General features: G+C 37.5%; 1 protein-coding gene across 9 annotated transcripts in view; it reads right to left on the minus strand.

Moving 5' to 3' along the window:
• The window catches only part of LOC117233046 (teneurin-m), a 650776-nt gene that overhangs the window by 253181 nt on the left and 382775 nt on the right, over nt 1-14820 (minus strand). For 2 of the 9 annotated variants that reach the window (XM_033492952.1, XM_033492951.1), the window contains exon 1: nt 1997-2519. The exons of the other annotated variants lie outside the window; for them this stretch is intronic. In XM_033492952.1, the coding sequence (XP_033348843.1) occupies nt 1997-2009 (13 nt within the window). In that variant the 5' untranslated portion in view covers nt 2010-2519. Of the gene's footprint in view, nt 1-1996; nt 2520-14820 lie in introns of those variants that run through there. 9 annotated transcript variants of the gene reach the window in all.

Genomic DNA, 14820 nt, shown 5'->3' on the forward strand with positions numbered 1-14820 from the left:
GTTCTTTCCTCAATATTACCATCACATATTGATAACATGCCAATTTTTGATATTTATTCAATGTTAGTCATGTTGAAAAAGAATGAAACACGCTTGCGTTTCCAATATCGTAATAATAGCAACAACACTGCATTCATGGGTATTGAGTTGAAATACGATGATGATCAATTATAAATTGAATTCTGTTTCAACATGACCATGGTCATATTAGTTTCACGTAGTGAAAACAACATTAGATAAAATATTATGACATTCACTTTATTCTCTGGATTTAGCAACATCTGATTCTTATTTATTTCAATCACTCAACAAACGAACAGATTCTTAACACTTTAGGATGAAAATTTATCAAACTTAATTGAAAGGAAAACCCCATTGATTGATGGAATCGAAAATAATTCGAAGAGTGTGACGAAGATAAAGAAAAATGTTTTCGTTATTTTATTGAGAATATTCTAATCAAACTTTACTACCGACTTTTCAATATTTTCACATCGTCGTATGAGCTTTCACGCGAAGCAAAATACCACGCTAAGAAGCTTCTACGAACTTGTTCACGAAACATTCAGCAGGTCGACGTTTCTTCTAACGCGAATGTCAAGAATGTCCAGCGTCAGCGAACTTGCTTCTAAACAAATTTACTTTACAGCGTGTCCGTGAACGAACAAGAATCAATTTTTGTTTTCGTCCTGATATGTGCAAATATATCCGATAACAGCTCAGAATAAGTATATTTAATGCGAATATTTAAAAAAATTTACCGTAAAAGTCACCACATATTTTATAATTTATTATTTTCATATTTACTTTTCAGATATTTTGCTCAAATTTATGAGAAATATAAATTTGTAATTCTTATGTTATGTTTTCTTTAAAAGATACTAATTCTACGTTTTCTTTAAGAATGAGAATATTTTCAAGAAATGTATCACAAAATGACACAAATGACGCAATCATCCACTAATTATATAAAATTACAACAATTAGAAATTTCAGTAATTAGGAGTATAATTAGAAGTGACAATCAGAAATTTAAGAAAGTACAAATGCATATTTCTCGAAGAATTTGAACACTCGGATATTCACAGAATCGAACTATCATCGACTATTCAACGAAACCTAAAAAAAATTGACGGACGAAAATTCACATTATATTTTCATATGCCTATAAAATTAATTCATCTAATGCATGTATATCTATTTCACACCATGAGAAAAAAATTATAAGATATTAAGATATCTTTCATATAATTGAATGTATTTTTAATACACAATTCACTCGTTCCAAATCATGTGATGATTTTACTGTATCTACCTTCACTGCAAAATTGAAATTAACAAATTGTGTATTATATATATAACTGTTGTTTCACATCTGAATATTAATAAGTATAGTCATACGTTTGTCGTTTCTCTCATTATAGTTTCAACCATAATACCATACACCTTAATGAATAATGCTACTGGTAAACGTGCTCTTCCGTTCTCTCCTGTTCCTATGTATATGAAAGTTAATTGCATGTCCTTTGAATGAAATCGCGAGTTTAGCGCTCCATTTTCACCCACCAATTGTCCATCAATCGGCAGTTGGAACGCGAGATAAAGCAATCACGTCTCGCATTAAAAAAACCGAGCGCTTGTCAACTTGCCGAGTTCGAACTTTCGGGACAACGAACGAGCTTAAACTCTGGGCGTGGTGGGGAGGCAAGAAACACCGAAAGAGCGCGCGATTGACCATAAGTAACAAACACACTACCAACAAAATCCTAACAACTCAATATATCTACGTACTAACACAGCATAGTTAATCTACGAAACTATGTTTCTATAGGAACTTTGTAAATTCAGAAATGCTCAAAAAACAGTCACGCAATTAGTAGGTTAAATATTCGTAATAACTGGTATATACATGCCTAACATACAATACTTAATCTACGAAGTCATGTCTCCGTAGGAGATTCAAAAAGTGAAAGATCCGCTAGAATGCGTCACTCACCTAATTGGTACATTTAAGATCCTATAAGTACACCGGCGGTTGCCCTCTGTGTCATTGCACACGAGCACTGCACACACTCTCAAATCACCATAATAATGATCATCATCATAGTAAGCACCGATTTATCGATACGAAACACGATTGTCGATTTACAGGCCGATTGTGCAATGCAGTCGCAGGAATCCGTGCCACGGGAAGGTAGCTACATATATCCAAAGACAGCCGGTGTATCCTGCCGCTGGAAGGCACACAACACATGTACACGCCAATGTCCTGCACTATTCTTCTCCACTGATCTCGATTCTCCTACATTGAACGAAATCACAACGAGAATCATAAAAGAAGAATGATATTGTCAGAGGGTCGAGAGATTTGGGTTAGTTCGAGGCGTAGTCGATGGTTCGAGTCTGTCGCGAGGAAACCGGAACACTGTGTGCGGTGGCCAGTAAGGGGCTAGATTCGCGATTATATAGGAATGTGCGAGTTCAGCGTTCGCGGTTCAGGAGCTGGCAATACACTGACTGGCTTCCCGGTTCGACCCGAGTCCGCGGCTGTTACTTCTACGTGGCGCATGCGTGCGACACCGTGGCGACATTGCGCCGTCGTCAACGACCGTCGCTGACATCGTCGTCGTCGTCGTCGTCGTCGACGTTTTCGTCCTGCTCGTAGTCCTCGTTGGCATTGTTACCCCTTTCTCCCTTCGTTGCCCTATCCTGTCCATCTACGTACACACAGGAACGCGTGTGCACCTATGTGAGCGTACACGCGAACCTACTTCCGTGTTTCATCCCCTAAATCGGCACTCCGCGCCCCAGAGAAGAGAGCGCGAGCCACCAGTGCCACCGTAGGAAAAGACCGGGGAAGAAGAGGTGTCGGCTTCTCGCGTCAAATACCCTCTTCTCCAGGACGCCCGCTCGAGGACGTAACGCGAGCACTACCAACAGCAGTAGATTAGGTCCGTTCTTATTTCAGCTACGAAAGAAGTGGAGTATAAAATTAAATTTGATTACCTAGATCAGATTATTAGAGGAGGATAGCATAGAGTCGGTGATGTGATTATATATGTATGTAATTCGTTCTTAAATGAAAGTACAACGTGATCGGAATATCATTCTTCGTTGAAAAATCTTGAATAAAATTCATCCTGTTCGCCGAAATTCTTGTAACGGAAAACAAATGTTGTTGAAATCACATAGCTATCGAATAAGCTTAAACGCTTGGTGCTTCACTGTATTAAAGTCATAATGCGTGGCATGTGGATCTCGTTAGAGATAAAACAGAGGAAAAACATAGACGAATGCTTCGTGTTGAAGATAAACTGCCAGATTAACAGATAAACTAAATTGATTCTGGACGTATAAACGGAACTGCTGCAACACCCACCTTGTTTAAATTTATCGTAAGTCTATGCAGCATAGACTCACAATTTTGATGATTGAATACGATACCAAGATGACAGATTTGCAACAATTTGAGAAGGAAAATTGGAATACTATGAAATATCAAATTATGGAAAAATAAGTAAGTAAGGGTATTGTATGGTATAAATAACGAACGAAAGGAATAATTATACTGCGCTTAGAACAGTTCTCTTTCCATTTAATAGCAAAATCTGCGTCTACCAATCGATTTTACCAATAGATAATAGATAATAGATATTATCCACACTCACGTTCTACAATTACATTTTGTAATTAGCAAAGATAAACCTAACTATATACCGTGAACACGAAGCAGGACTAAATAGAAGCTATCGTCCTCGGCTATTGCACGCAGACCCACAATGGCCACGACACACTCAATTGACTGCTCGGGGCATTACGAAAGTCGACTTAACTCGCGATTCAACGTTCGTTGGACGCGTTCGAGGAAAATTTACGGAACGTTCGATCGGAGGAAAGTATATTTAGCAGTTGCAATTAAGTGGGAGCCAGCGAAGGTTAAGCAGGCGTGAAGAAGCAGCCTCGATTCTTGCTTTCTCTCTATCTTCTACTGTAATCCTTAATTGGTTCGCGTGATTCATTCGCTCCATTCATCGTAACTAAACTGTTTTCCGAAGGAGAGGCGTCCTCGCCTCGAGCGACATTACGGAGCACGCTGTTCTCATTCTTTCTCTTTCGTTTCTTCTTATCTTCTATCTCTGCTCGTCTCGCTCGAATACGCAAGAGGTAGCGCCCGGAGCAGCCACCGGTAGCCTGTCTGTCTGTAGTTATAACGTGGGATCAGATAAACAAACGTGGCTTTAACTCCGACTGACATAATCGGCTGTTCAGGTGAGAAACGCGGGAATCGAAGGTCCAAGGGGGAAAACGTGAAGAAAAAGCGACAGAGCCTCGTAGAATGTAAGAGAAAATGAAAAAGAAAAGACGATAGATGCAGGAGGAAAGATTGACGACTGATGTGAGTGGAGAAGGAATCCAGGAAGGAATACGTATCGAAGGTGAACAGAGACGAGCGAGAAAAGAAATTGAAGGAATGGACAGAGGAACAAAACGTACAGGATACACAGGGACGACTTTCTTGGGGTCACTCCTGGATGATGGCTTCAGGACGATTGCCTGGATCAAGAGCACCGTGAAAAGGGTACGACCAATTTAGGATGATCAGATATTGCTGCGTTCGTTATTCTCGAAGCTGAAGGGAGGAAAAGAGATTGAGGAATCTGGGAGGGTTGACTGATATTGATTATTCACGTTTCGAATTCTTGTTTTATTATTTGAGCATTTGGGTTTAATGAGTTGGAAGGTTTTAGAGGTTGACTATTGATTGTTCACTTTCTGACTTCTTTTAGTTACCTTTAAACTGACCATATTGTCTTAACGAAATGGCAATTATACGAGTTACTCGCTAGTGGGAAGAAAGATTTTAAAAGATACAAATTAACATCGCCGAAATAGTTTTAATGCGAAGATGCTTTTGTGTTGGAGATAAATAGAAGTTATAAATAATGTTTCGTTTGTTGATCGTCAGCGCCGATACATGTATTTCATCGTGATGTGTGCGTTATTTAGTCGCAAATAAATTATTCGAAAACATTGACACGTTTAGAAACAACTATTATCGCTACCTTCGGAAGCTTTCACGTATAAAATATCATTCGGATATCGATCCACCATCGGTCTCTTGGCCGTTCACGGTATTTCATTCGAACGTGAATGAAATTGTTTTATTACGTGAGAACGGGCATAGAACATGCCAGTGACACTCAATATCGTTATACAGCTTAAGTAACGAGAGAGCTTTAGAAACATTTTATCGGAGATTGTTGCCGGTAACTTCGTTTTAAAAGTGTTCTATCGTTTCGAATTACAGGAAGAACTCGTTTGTTTTCCTTCCTTCTTCTCCGCGAGCAAAAAGTGACGACGCTCTATACTTTCCAATGTTACGATATTACGCTTTAATTTCTACACCTTTGTGATTGACGTTGTATTGCGCGTAGTCTTCTCCTATCGATAAAATGATAAAATTTCGTTATTTCGTCGAAGGGAAAGCTTTTAATTTTCGATTGATCTAATATGGAAAAATATCAAATATTTGCCTTGCAAGTGACTCACTTTTCTGTACTGTTAATATAGATCACGCGAAAATAATAAAAATTCTTTTCTACCTTTTTTCCTTATTATCCGATAATAGAATAGTGAGTGTAAAACTACATTTCTTTAGCTACTAATTTCTATCTTAAGTTCTTCGTTACAAATTAAAAATTTATATTCTTATTTTAAAAATAATATTTCTAACAGGCTACTTAACCATGCCTCTGCATAAAAAATGCACATTCTACGTTATAGAATCGAATGTAGACATAAATAAGAGACACAATGTAATTTAACTTGTAAAATAAAACAGGTTCTACATAATATTCACACAGATTAATTTCTATGTAGACTACGATGCGAGTATACGAGTGATACGACGGGAGAGATCGCATTACGTTACTATATCCATGATCGCTCACGCTTCAACTCACGGAGTGACGATAAAACCCGGGCTTTGTCTCCTCATCAAAATACACTTCTGATCCCCGATTGAATGTACAAAGAAATTTCCCTGTCGGGGACGCCCCCGCGCGTGAACAAGAAATGGAATCGACGACTATAGCCCGAGCGAAACATTTCTAAGAATCGAATCGAAGAGAAGAGAAGAAGAAGGAAAGAATGGCTTCCGGGTGCGCACCTAACCGGAAATGCTCTACGAGAAAGATCTAAGATTCGCAGGAGGGGCTCGCGGAAGGGTGAATAATAACGTTTGAAATTCGAGACGCGGAATAAAATGATGTCGTGGACGAGGAGCCGCGCGTTTCGCATCGAAGGGAAAGTAAGGAACCAAAGAGGGTTTGGAGAGAGCAAAGAAGAAGACAGAAGAAGAATATATCCTCGTATGTAGCTGAAGCAAAGCAAAAGGATGCAAGAAAGGGCGTCAGGAAGGAAGGCTTCTAGGCTTCGTTCAATAAAACGGAATATCTAATAAGGAACAAATGCAGTCAAGGAAAGAATGGAAGGAATAGAGGCGGGGCTCTGGAATAGTTCGTTTACCAGAGAGAAAGAGCAAGGAAGGCAGGCTTTGAGAATCTTGTCTACGCTCTGTTTTCATCCTACTTGCTCTTCAATGTCGACTTCTGGCGAAGAAAGGAGGATGATCTTTCGAAGAATCGGTGGTGTGCCGATATTTATACGATTGTTCCGTATGAAAGGGAAAGCGAGCGAGATGAGGCGAAATCACTGAAAATTGAAGAAAAGTGATCCTTTTCTCAACGTAGCGAAGCGTAGTGTCATTCATTTTTCAGCCAGTTTTATAATCTATTCTATTTTATCTTTTTATGTTTTGTCGATAAATATATTAGAAAATAGAATGTTCTCTTGCCAGATTTTCTCTCCTTTCGTTCAAATTTAAATTTTCAATAACCCGCATGATAGAAGTATTTCAAAATTGCCGAGTGCCTTTGTGGCGTATTTAAATAAAGAAGTCTGTGAAAGATAGTCACAGTTAATAAATATTTAAACGTCAGATTCTGTCCTATTTACTCCTCTACAAGTCATCTTTTCGAAAGATGCTTCGGGAAGATCCAGCGAGGTAATTCGATTTTGATTTACATATGCATCAGTAAGAGCCATTATCCTATCGTCCTTTTGTATCGTGCACAGACTTAACTGAAGCAATCTACGAATATGTAAATATGAAAGCGTTCCTAGAATAGTGACGACTCCTAGCCAGCATTTCCATACATGCACATTCATTCTGCATCGATCATTCCCAGAGGGAAACTCGTCCAAATTCCCTTATCTTCTCTATTTGAGTTAAAAAGAAAATTGAATTATTCAATGGGAAGAAGAGACGTCTTTTTCAAAGCTTTGAAAACTATAAATGGAGAAATAGTTATTTTAATATATAAAAAGAAGAAATAGTACATTACGCAGAGCTCACCTTACTGACTTAGATAAAGGTATTATGATAACCTAAATATTTCATTTGTTTGTAAGAGGCGTTCTTAGAACGATTAGGCGTATGCATAAATACCATAATAATTATCGCTATCGAGGAAAGGGTTTAAAAGAAAAAATAAACGATATAACAAGATGTACGACGTAATAAAAGGGCATCGATGTGAACTCACGAGGAATATGTCGAAGATTTAAGTTGTCTCGGATGATCCTGAACGAAACGTAGAAGGAAATTCCGTATAGAGGGCGACATCCTTCTCTCACAATCAGTTGCGGAGGCTGACGTTATCGCGCGCAAAGGAAGATAGGCCAGAGGGTTGGAAACGTACAGAATAAAACTTCTTCAGAGACGCGTGTATAAGATGGATGGGTACCGGGGCTTGAGATGTGCATCGGTGTGTGTCGACCAACGTCGATGAGTTCCGCTTTCAGGCGTGTTTCGTGTGTGTACACCTCGTTGGATTTGAAGGATGTTAGGATGTTATCGGCAACACGGGCCGAGGTTCTGAAGGACGTGCAAAAGCCATCGAGCCACCAGACCTTCCTTCCTCCTTTTCCAGAAAATATTTCAGGTGCGAATTTATGCGAGCTCGCTAACTATTCTCTAAAGTTTCAGTTGGAAAGTTGTGTCGATGCGTCCTTTGTTTCTTTTCGATATAATGAACCGCATTTGCATATTATTGTGTTTTCAGTCAGAAAACTGCATGCAAATGGGTAATACGTGAGTTCTACGTAATATCTAATAAGTTCGATCCTAGTTTAGGAGACGATTTAGTGAAAAATTGTTCTGCTTTTCTATAATTATGAAATGATTCTACTAAATTTTTTGAGATAAAAATACGCATGCTAAGATCTTTCAATTTTTAATATGACAAGCGGAAATATATAGCAGCAAGTTTTGTACACAGCAAGGTATCGTACGTAAGTAGATACGTTTCTTCGAGTATGATTAATAAATATTTATCGTTCGATCAAGCACGATACGAAGATAAATGATTTAAAGGCTATCTTAAAAGTCGACAGGATTACGTGAATTTTGTATACGATCTCGTTGTACGGCAATCTAGTGTTCGCTGTATTTCACTAGTGCTCCATGATCCGATCGACGAGAAGAAGAACGATGACCTCGTTTCCAGTACGACCGGATCATCAGCGTTACATTGCAAAGAGAGAAAAATTTCTTTCCTTTCTTTATCTCAAATTATCTCTATCGAAAGTTTTCAAAAATATCTTCTATATAGAAAACTGACGATTACCAAAGTTTCAATATTCATAAAAGATTCAATCGTGTCTCTACTAAAACAATAGAATAATATTATAAGAATATTTTAAAACACTTAAACACCTGCAGTCTAGCGATAACGATTTTTGTATTTGAATTTTTTATATAATTTGATATAATAATAACGTACGAATGTAATCTACCGTCAGAAAGTAATAAACGTGAAATAGCTGCAGGTATCAGAACTTAGTCCTCGAATATTAAACAGACGCAGAATTTCCAAGAATTGGACCAAGTTACAATATAAAACAGCGAAACTACAGATCAAAGGGACAGTAAAAAGTAAGTACCGTGTCTGTTTTAAAATCAAATAATTTTCAATTAACACACCCTTTGAAAACGTTAACGAATTATAAGATCATGAAAAACTTTATATCCGATAGAATGGTACATGTTCCATAAACCTAGATTTTAAGCTGGTGACAAATGAAAGTGACATTTTATGCCCATAATCGTAAGCGTGGAATGAAGGTTGCTAATTTGAAAGGAGGGAGAAGCAGGAACTATACAGAGAAGTCGGCGGCAGGTCTAATTTATCTCGTAACAATGTACGGTACAGTGGCAATTTAAAAGCAACTGACTACCTATATAATTCAATTATTCAGTTGAACCCTCGTAAAGTTTTGTAGTATTGCGAGATTTATAGGTAAATTAAAGGGTAAAATAAAGGAGCTCATTTCTTGTTGCTTCCAAAATTACGCGTTGGCACAGGAAATGTTCATCCTTAGGGTAAAATGGAGCCCGCTTCCTTGCCTCCGAAGTTGTTTGCTCTTAGAAAACCACGTGACAAAACAAGAGCCACGACGTTCATTAATTTAATGTCAGGAGATTACCCTGAATAAACTGATAAAACTTTTCGAGGGACTGCCACTCTTCGCTTAATGACGTCTAAGTTCTGAAATTTGCACTTCTTTGTCCGTGCCCGATATCTCGCAAAAACAAAGTGCCAAGAGGCGCGATGTTCGAATTTCTTTTTTAAACCTACGATTATTCATCGAAAGAGTTAAACTTATCTTTGAAGCATTAAGTCGTTTGGAAATTTCATAACCTCTTTTACAGTAGATATATTCTGCGTTATACTTGATAGGAGATTAAAGAAGGATTATATATCATACAAAAGCTAAGTTTAAAAGTAGTGTTGTTCCTGATTAATTCTAAAGATTTCGTTTCGCGACAAGTCTCATTACTGAAACAACGAATAGTTTTTTGGAAAAGCTACTCGATATATTAACAGCAATTGGCAGATATATAATAAATCTTCCAAACTGCTACAATCTACAACTGTTACAACACCAAATACAGGATTCGCAGGATAGAAAAAGACTTCAAAACTACCATTGCGACAGGGTGTACAGAAAGTGTGTCTGTTCGATCGACAAACCGCGGCCATTTACCACGGGACGTGAAGAATACAGCAATTTCTCGGCGTTCCGGATTCGGCTAACCGGTGATCGAAACTGAACAGCATCTTCGTAAGAGTGTTTTCAATCCTTTGAGGTCTTTTGATTCATACCTCGTAGCTTTTACTATATTCCCTGTAGCGTCTCGCGAGGAAGGACGATGAGGGCAATGGCCTGGAATAAAACCAGGACAATCGGGAAAGAAACGGAGGAGGGATGTAGCATACAGAAAAAGAGAACACGGTTGCGGAGAGGGCTGCAAGAATTGGAGGGTGGTTCACTAGAAAGACAGACAGACAGAGAGAGAGAGAGAGAGAAAGAGGTAAGGAAGGATTTCGTCGGGCTCTCGACAAGTTTTCTGCAATCGGTTCGTTTGATACGAATTCGCCATGCGATCAAATCGATAGCCCTCGCGAACTTGTGATAGTTCACGAAGGAAAAGACAGATAAGGAAAGAAGAATGGAGAAGGCTAAGGATGAAAACGACTCCTTTCTCGTCTTAAGTCGCGAAGGGGACCGTGTGGAAAGTTGGAGCATCTCGAATGTTTACCGCGAGTTGCTTCAAATCGAAGTCTCCGCCAAAGACTTGAGCTAGACATCGTCCTGTTTGTTAACTTGCTAAGAAATTGCTTTTCGAATTACGTAAAGAAACGCTAATTAAAAACTGGAAACTACCCAATGTAGTCGCTGGGACGAGTCTTCCGATTCTTTGGCTCGATTATCGATTGTTGGTGCTCGGGGAGGAATTGTAGCTTGGTCACTGAGGAATTCGAGTTCTACGACGTATAAATTGAATGATAAGGCGCTGTGAATCGAGGTAAGCTGAAATTCAATCAATTTTCTTTATTACTTGTTGTACTCTCCCTTTTTTTATTTATTTTGGAATGGATTTTGAATTACGTCGAATTATTTTATATACCCCGACAAAACAATAATTTATGTTATTTAACTTTTTTTTAATAACGTAAATAAGTAGCACGTATGCAATTTTTATACTCGATAATAGGGCTAGTAAGACATTAAAGTACACAATTCTCATTTTTGCAATACATTTCGTTATACAGTGTGTATAGAGTTTAATATTAACGAGTCGAGCATTTTCTATTTTTCAGAAGCAAACGAAAGCGCAGTCGAGTAGGCAGAGTCATTCTATTTCGGCCTTTGCTGTATGAAGAGTTTCGTGGTCTGGTCGTTGTCGCAAATATTTATTCGCTTCGGAGACGAAAGACACGGGGAACTCTTGAACGATCGGAAGATAGTTGGCGTGCATGTGCGATGAGCGGAAAAGAGGAAAGAGGCCGGAGTTACTTCGTCAGAATACCAAATACCCATTTCGATTCGCCTGACCACTCTCGAATCAGACCGCGACTCGCAAAGGACTTTTCAAACTCCCCCAAAAGCGACCCTGCTCCTCCTTGTCTCCAACATTTCCAGTTCCTTCCGATTTTTCTCGACCCTTACTATCGTGCGCTCGACCGTGTGAACGATAAACAACAGCGACGATCTTTTACTTCTTATAGACAGTAAACTTTTTAAAAAGAAGGAAGCCTACAGATCTAGAGTATATTTTAATCAAATGGTTGAATTATTATAAAATGTTGATTTATGTTGTGAATGTAGAAAGAATAAAGTTCTTTGAGAGTAAAAGAGAAAAACGTGATTTTTAGTTGAATTTAATCTTCGGAAAGAAGCTAATTTGATCTTGATGATCTTAACAAGTCAAGTCACTCTGGAAATAATTTTTACAACAATTACTAAATTCTACTTCTTCATTGCTTGAAAGTTTGAAAAAGAAAAAAAGTCGAATAACGCGTAATACAAGCGGACATTTATGATAATTTATATAGGAAGCTTTCTTGTAGGTGACACGTTAAGTTCGCTTGTGTTCAGCGGAACACGGTATCTTTCTATCTCGTGAAGGTGGTTTTAAAGCGAACGCAGCAAGCTTGTGCTATGAGGAAAATTAAGATCGCGAGCACACAGAGCATTTCATAAAATGTATTACTTCAGGGGTGAACTCACTGCATAGAAATGATCAAAAAAAGTTTGTACAAATGTTTATTCCGGCTGACCTTATTTTCGACATTTTTACGATGTAGGTACACGTTATTCGTTTATTCTAGCGGAGAAAAAAGGCAAAATTGGTTACAGGGTGGCTGGGTGTGAAATGAAAATTATTCGAACATTAAAAGCATGATTGTAACCAAATGATGAAATTGAATAGACAGATCTTTTATATAATACTAAATTTATAACATATTAGTAAATAATCCACCAAACCACAAGAGCGAACACTTCGAATTTTCAACAAGAAAACAAATATTTTCATATAAAAGAAACCAAGATGAAATTGCATCATTCAAACATTCAAACACACGCTCACGGAAATTTTCAGGCTGAAAAATCAAGGCTGTGGAGTTAAACTAAGTTGAAGACACTAAGTAGACTAATCTGAAACTTCTTGATAAGCAGTTGTTTGTATCGTTAAACTCTAGCGGAGTACTACGCGATCGGAGAGTGGCTTACTATCATCCTGAGGCTTACTTGTACACGCGGATTGGTAGTTAACGTGGTTCATTCTAAATGTGGTCGAGGGTGGATGAGGATGCGTCTTGCGTGAGTTAGGGTTGACCGAGTTGAATAATGCATCGGGTTGCCTCTGACCCGCTCTCCGTATTCTCACTACCTACGCGTGTATTCGCACGTATGAACCACGATTCCTACACACGTTCGTTGTACCACGTGTGCATTCTTGTCTCTGTTTGCTCGGCAATTTCCTACACACGTTCGCCCTACTCTCTCTTTCTCTCGTGCTTCAGCTTTGGACTAGAGAACACGCTGTAGCTACTATATTTTACGACTTCGTTAAGTCGATGAAAAACGTCCATACCTTTTACGTGTCTGTTCACTTTCGATTCGTTGTGTATTCGATTTTGTTGTTCGATGTTATTCGCGTGTCTCCTCGATTTTGGTCTCTCTATTTGACTTTTTGATTTCATTCGATTGAGTAGAATTGGGAGTTAGGAATAGCATGATTGTTGAATGAGAAAGTATGTTTTGAAACAAGTATTGAAATATCTTAGAAGAAGTTTATTAAAATTGAATAAGATGTTAATTTAATAAAAATCAGAATATCTTTGTCATTATATTTCTCTCATTTCAGCTTTCAGCAGATAAAGTGTAGTATCTCATTAGTATCATTCTTAATGTTATTAATCTTCCTTGTTATTAATACTGTATCTTCGCTGTACACATTTCTGGCACACGTTCAATCTTTCATGTGAATATTAAAAATTAACTACGTTCTCTGAGATTAAATTTAATGCGGATATCAATATGTAATACACGTTATTTATACTACATGACGACACTATTAGCAAAATCACAGTTTCTGATATAGCAATCAAATTACTCATCTGTAAAGAGATTGGTGGCGAGCTAATATTAGAAAATCTCCTAATTCCTGAAAATACTTCATAGTAACTAGCGTTCTGGCTATAGTAATATTCCACTTTCTACATACACTTCTACATTTTCAAACAATGTTTATCCACTGTTCTATTATTTTAAATTACAAACTAAATAAAGTAAATCCAATTAAAATATGTACGTTCTTAAAACACTCACTGAAGTCGCATACTTCATCCACAAGATGATTTCGTATAAGTACTCACCTGGAACAGACGAAACATATTTAATTTCACATTATAATTTAATACATATGAAGAGGATCTATATGCTAGTTAAATTAATCTTTCGGAAACAGATGTCTATTAACTGAAGTTGATTAAGATTGTAATTTCTACTTTCGATTTCTCTTACTCAAATGTGTTGAGAAATTTCACTCTCTAATATGCCTTAACCACGCTGAAGTCCTCGAATTTTTATATTTAAATCTCGTTTCAACAAATCAAGGATTTAATATTTCAATATTAATTTAATTAAGACAAAATTTCGATATGTAATATTTCGAAAAATCTTAAGCAAAGGAATAACACGAAAACAACGATATCAAGGAGTAGAAATTTAATACACAATAACTTTTAGATTTATACGACTTTAATTGTATAATATTATCCACATTTTATTCTAAATTTAATAATAATAATATCCGAACTTAAGAAATTTACGATACAAAAATATTATTTTGTTGAAAATGATTAAACAAGCTGCAGGAGAGTTAAATGAGAAATATTTTGTTTTCAACTGAATTAAACGTGAGAATATTGGCGAAGAAAACATATTCATCGTCAAAAAAAAGAAAAAAAAGAGAGGCAAGGAGAGTCGAATTTATATTTGTGCTATAGACTCGAAATGGTAGTTGTGATTTCTTTGTCTAGATATTCTCATTTCTTATTCCTACAGGTTTCATCTGGATTATGGCGATGTACGAGACGTCAGGCACTCTCATTTTCGTTGTTCGCTAGTTCGAACTTGTCGCACAGTTATGAAGCTCAGTCTGAAGGGCAATTTTGTCGCAGTATGACTCTGCATCCCTCCGTTTTACACTTTTTTTTTATTCTCTACTCTCTCAGGGGGGGAATAAGACGACAGAAAAATATAGACAATATCGCAGATTGGTCGCGCGACGTTCCATCAACCCTTCGTCTTAAGACACTCCCTGTATTTCTAATATTTGCGCAATAACAGTGATTGCTGACATTGTTCGTTGTTTTTTTTTTGCAAAATTCTACAAAATAAAAT

This window comes from Bombus vosnesenskii, unplaced genomic scaffold (genome assembly GCF_011952255.1).
Source record: "Bombus vosnesenskii isolate JDL3184/JDL3185 unplaced genomic scaffold, Bvos_JDL3184-5_v1.1 scf7180000013294, whole genome shotgun sequence".
NCBI lineage: Eukaryota > Metazoa > Arthropoda > Insecta > Hymenoptera > Apidae > Bombus > Bombus vosnesenskii.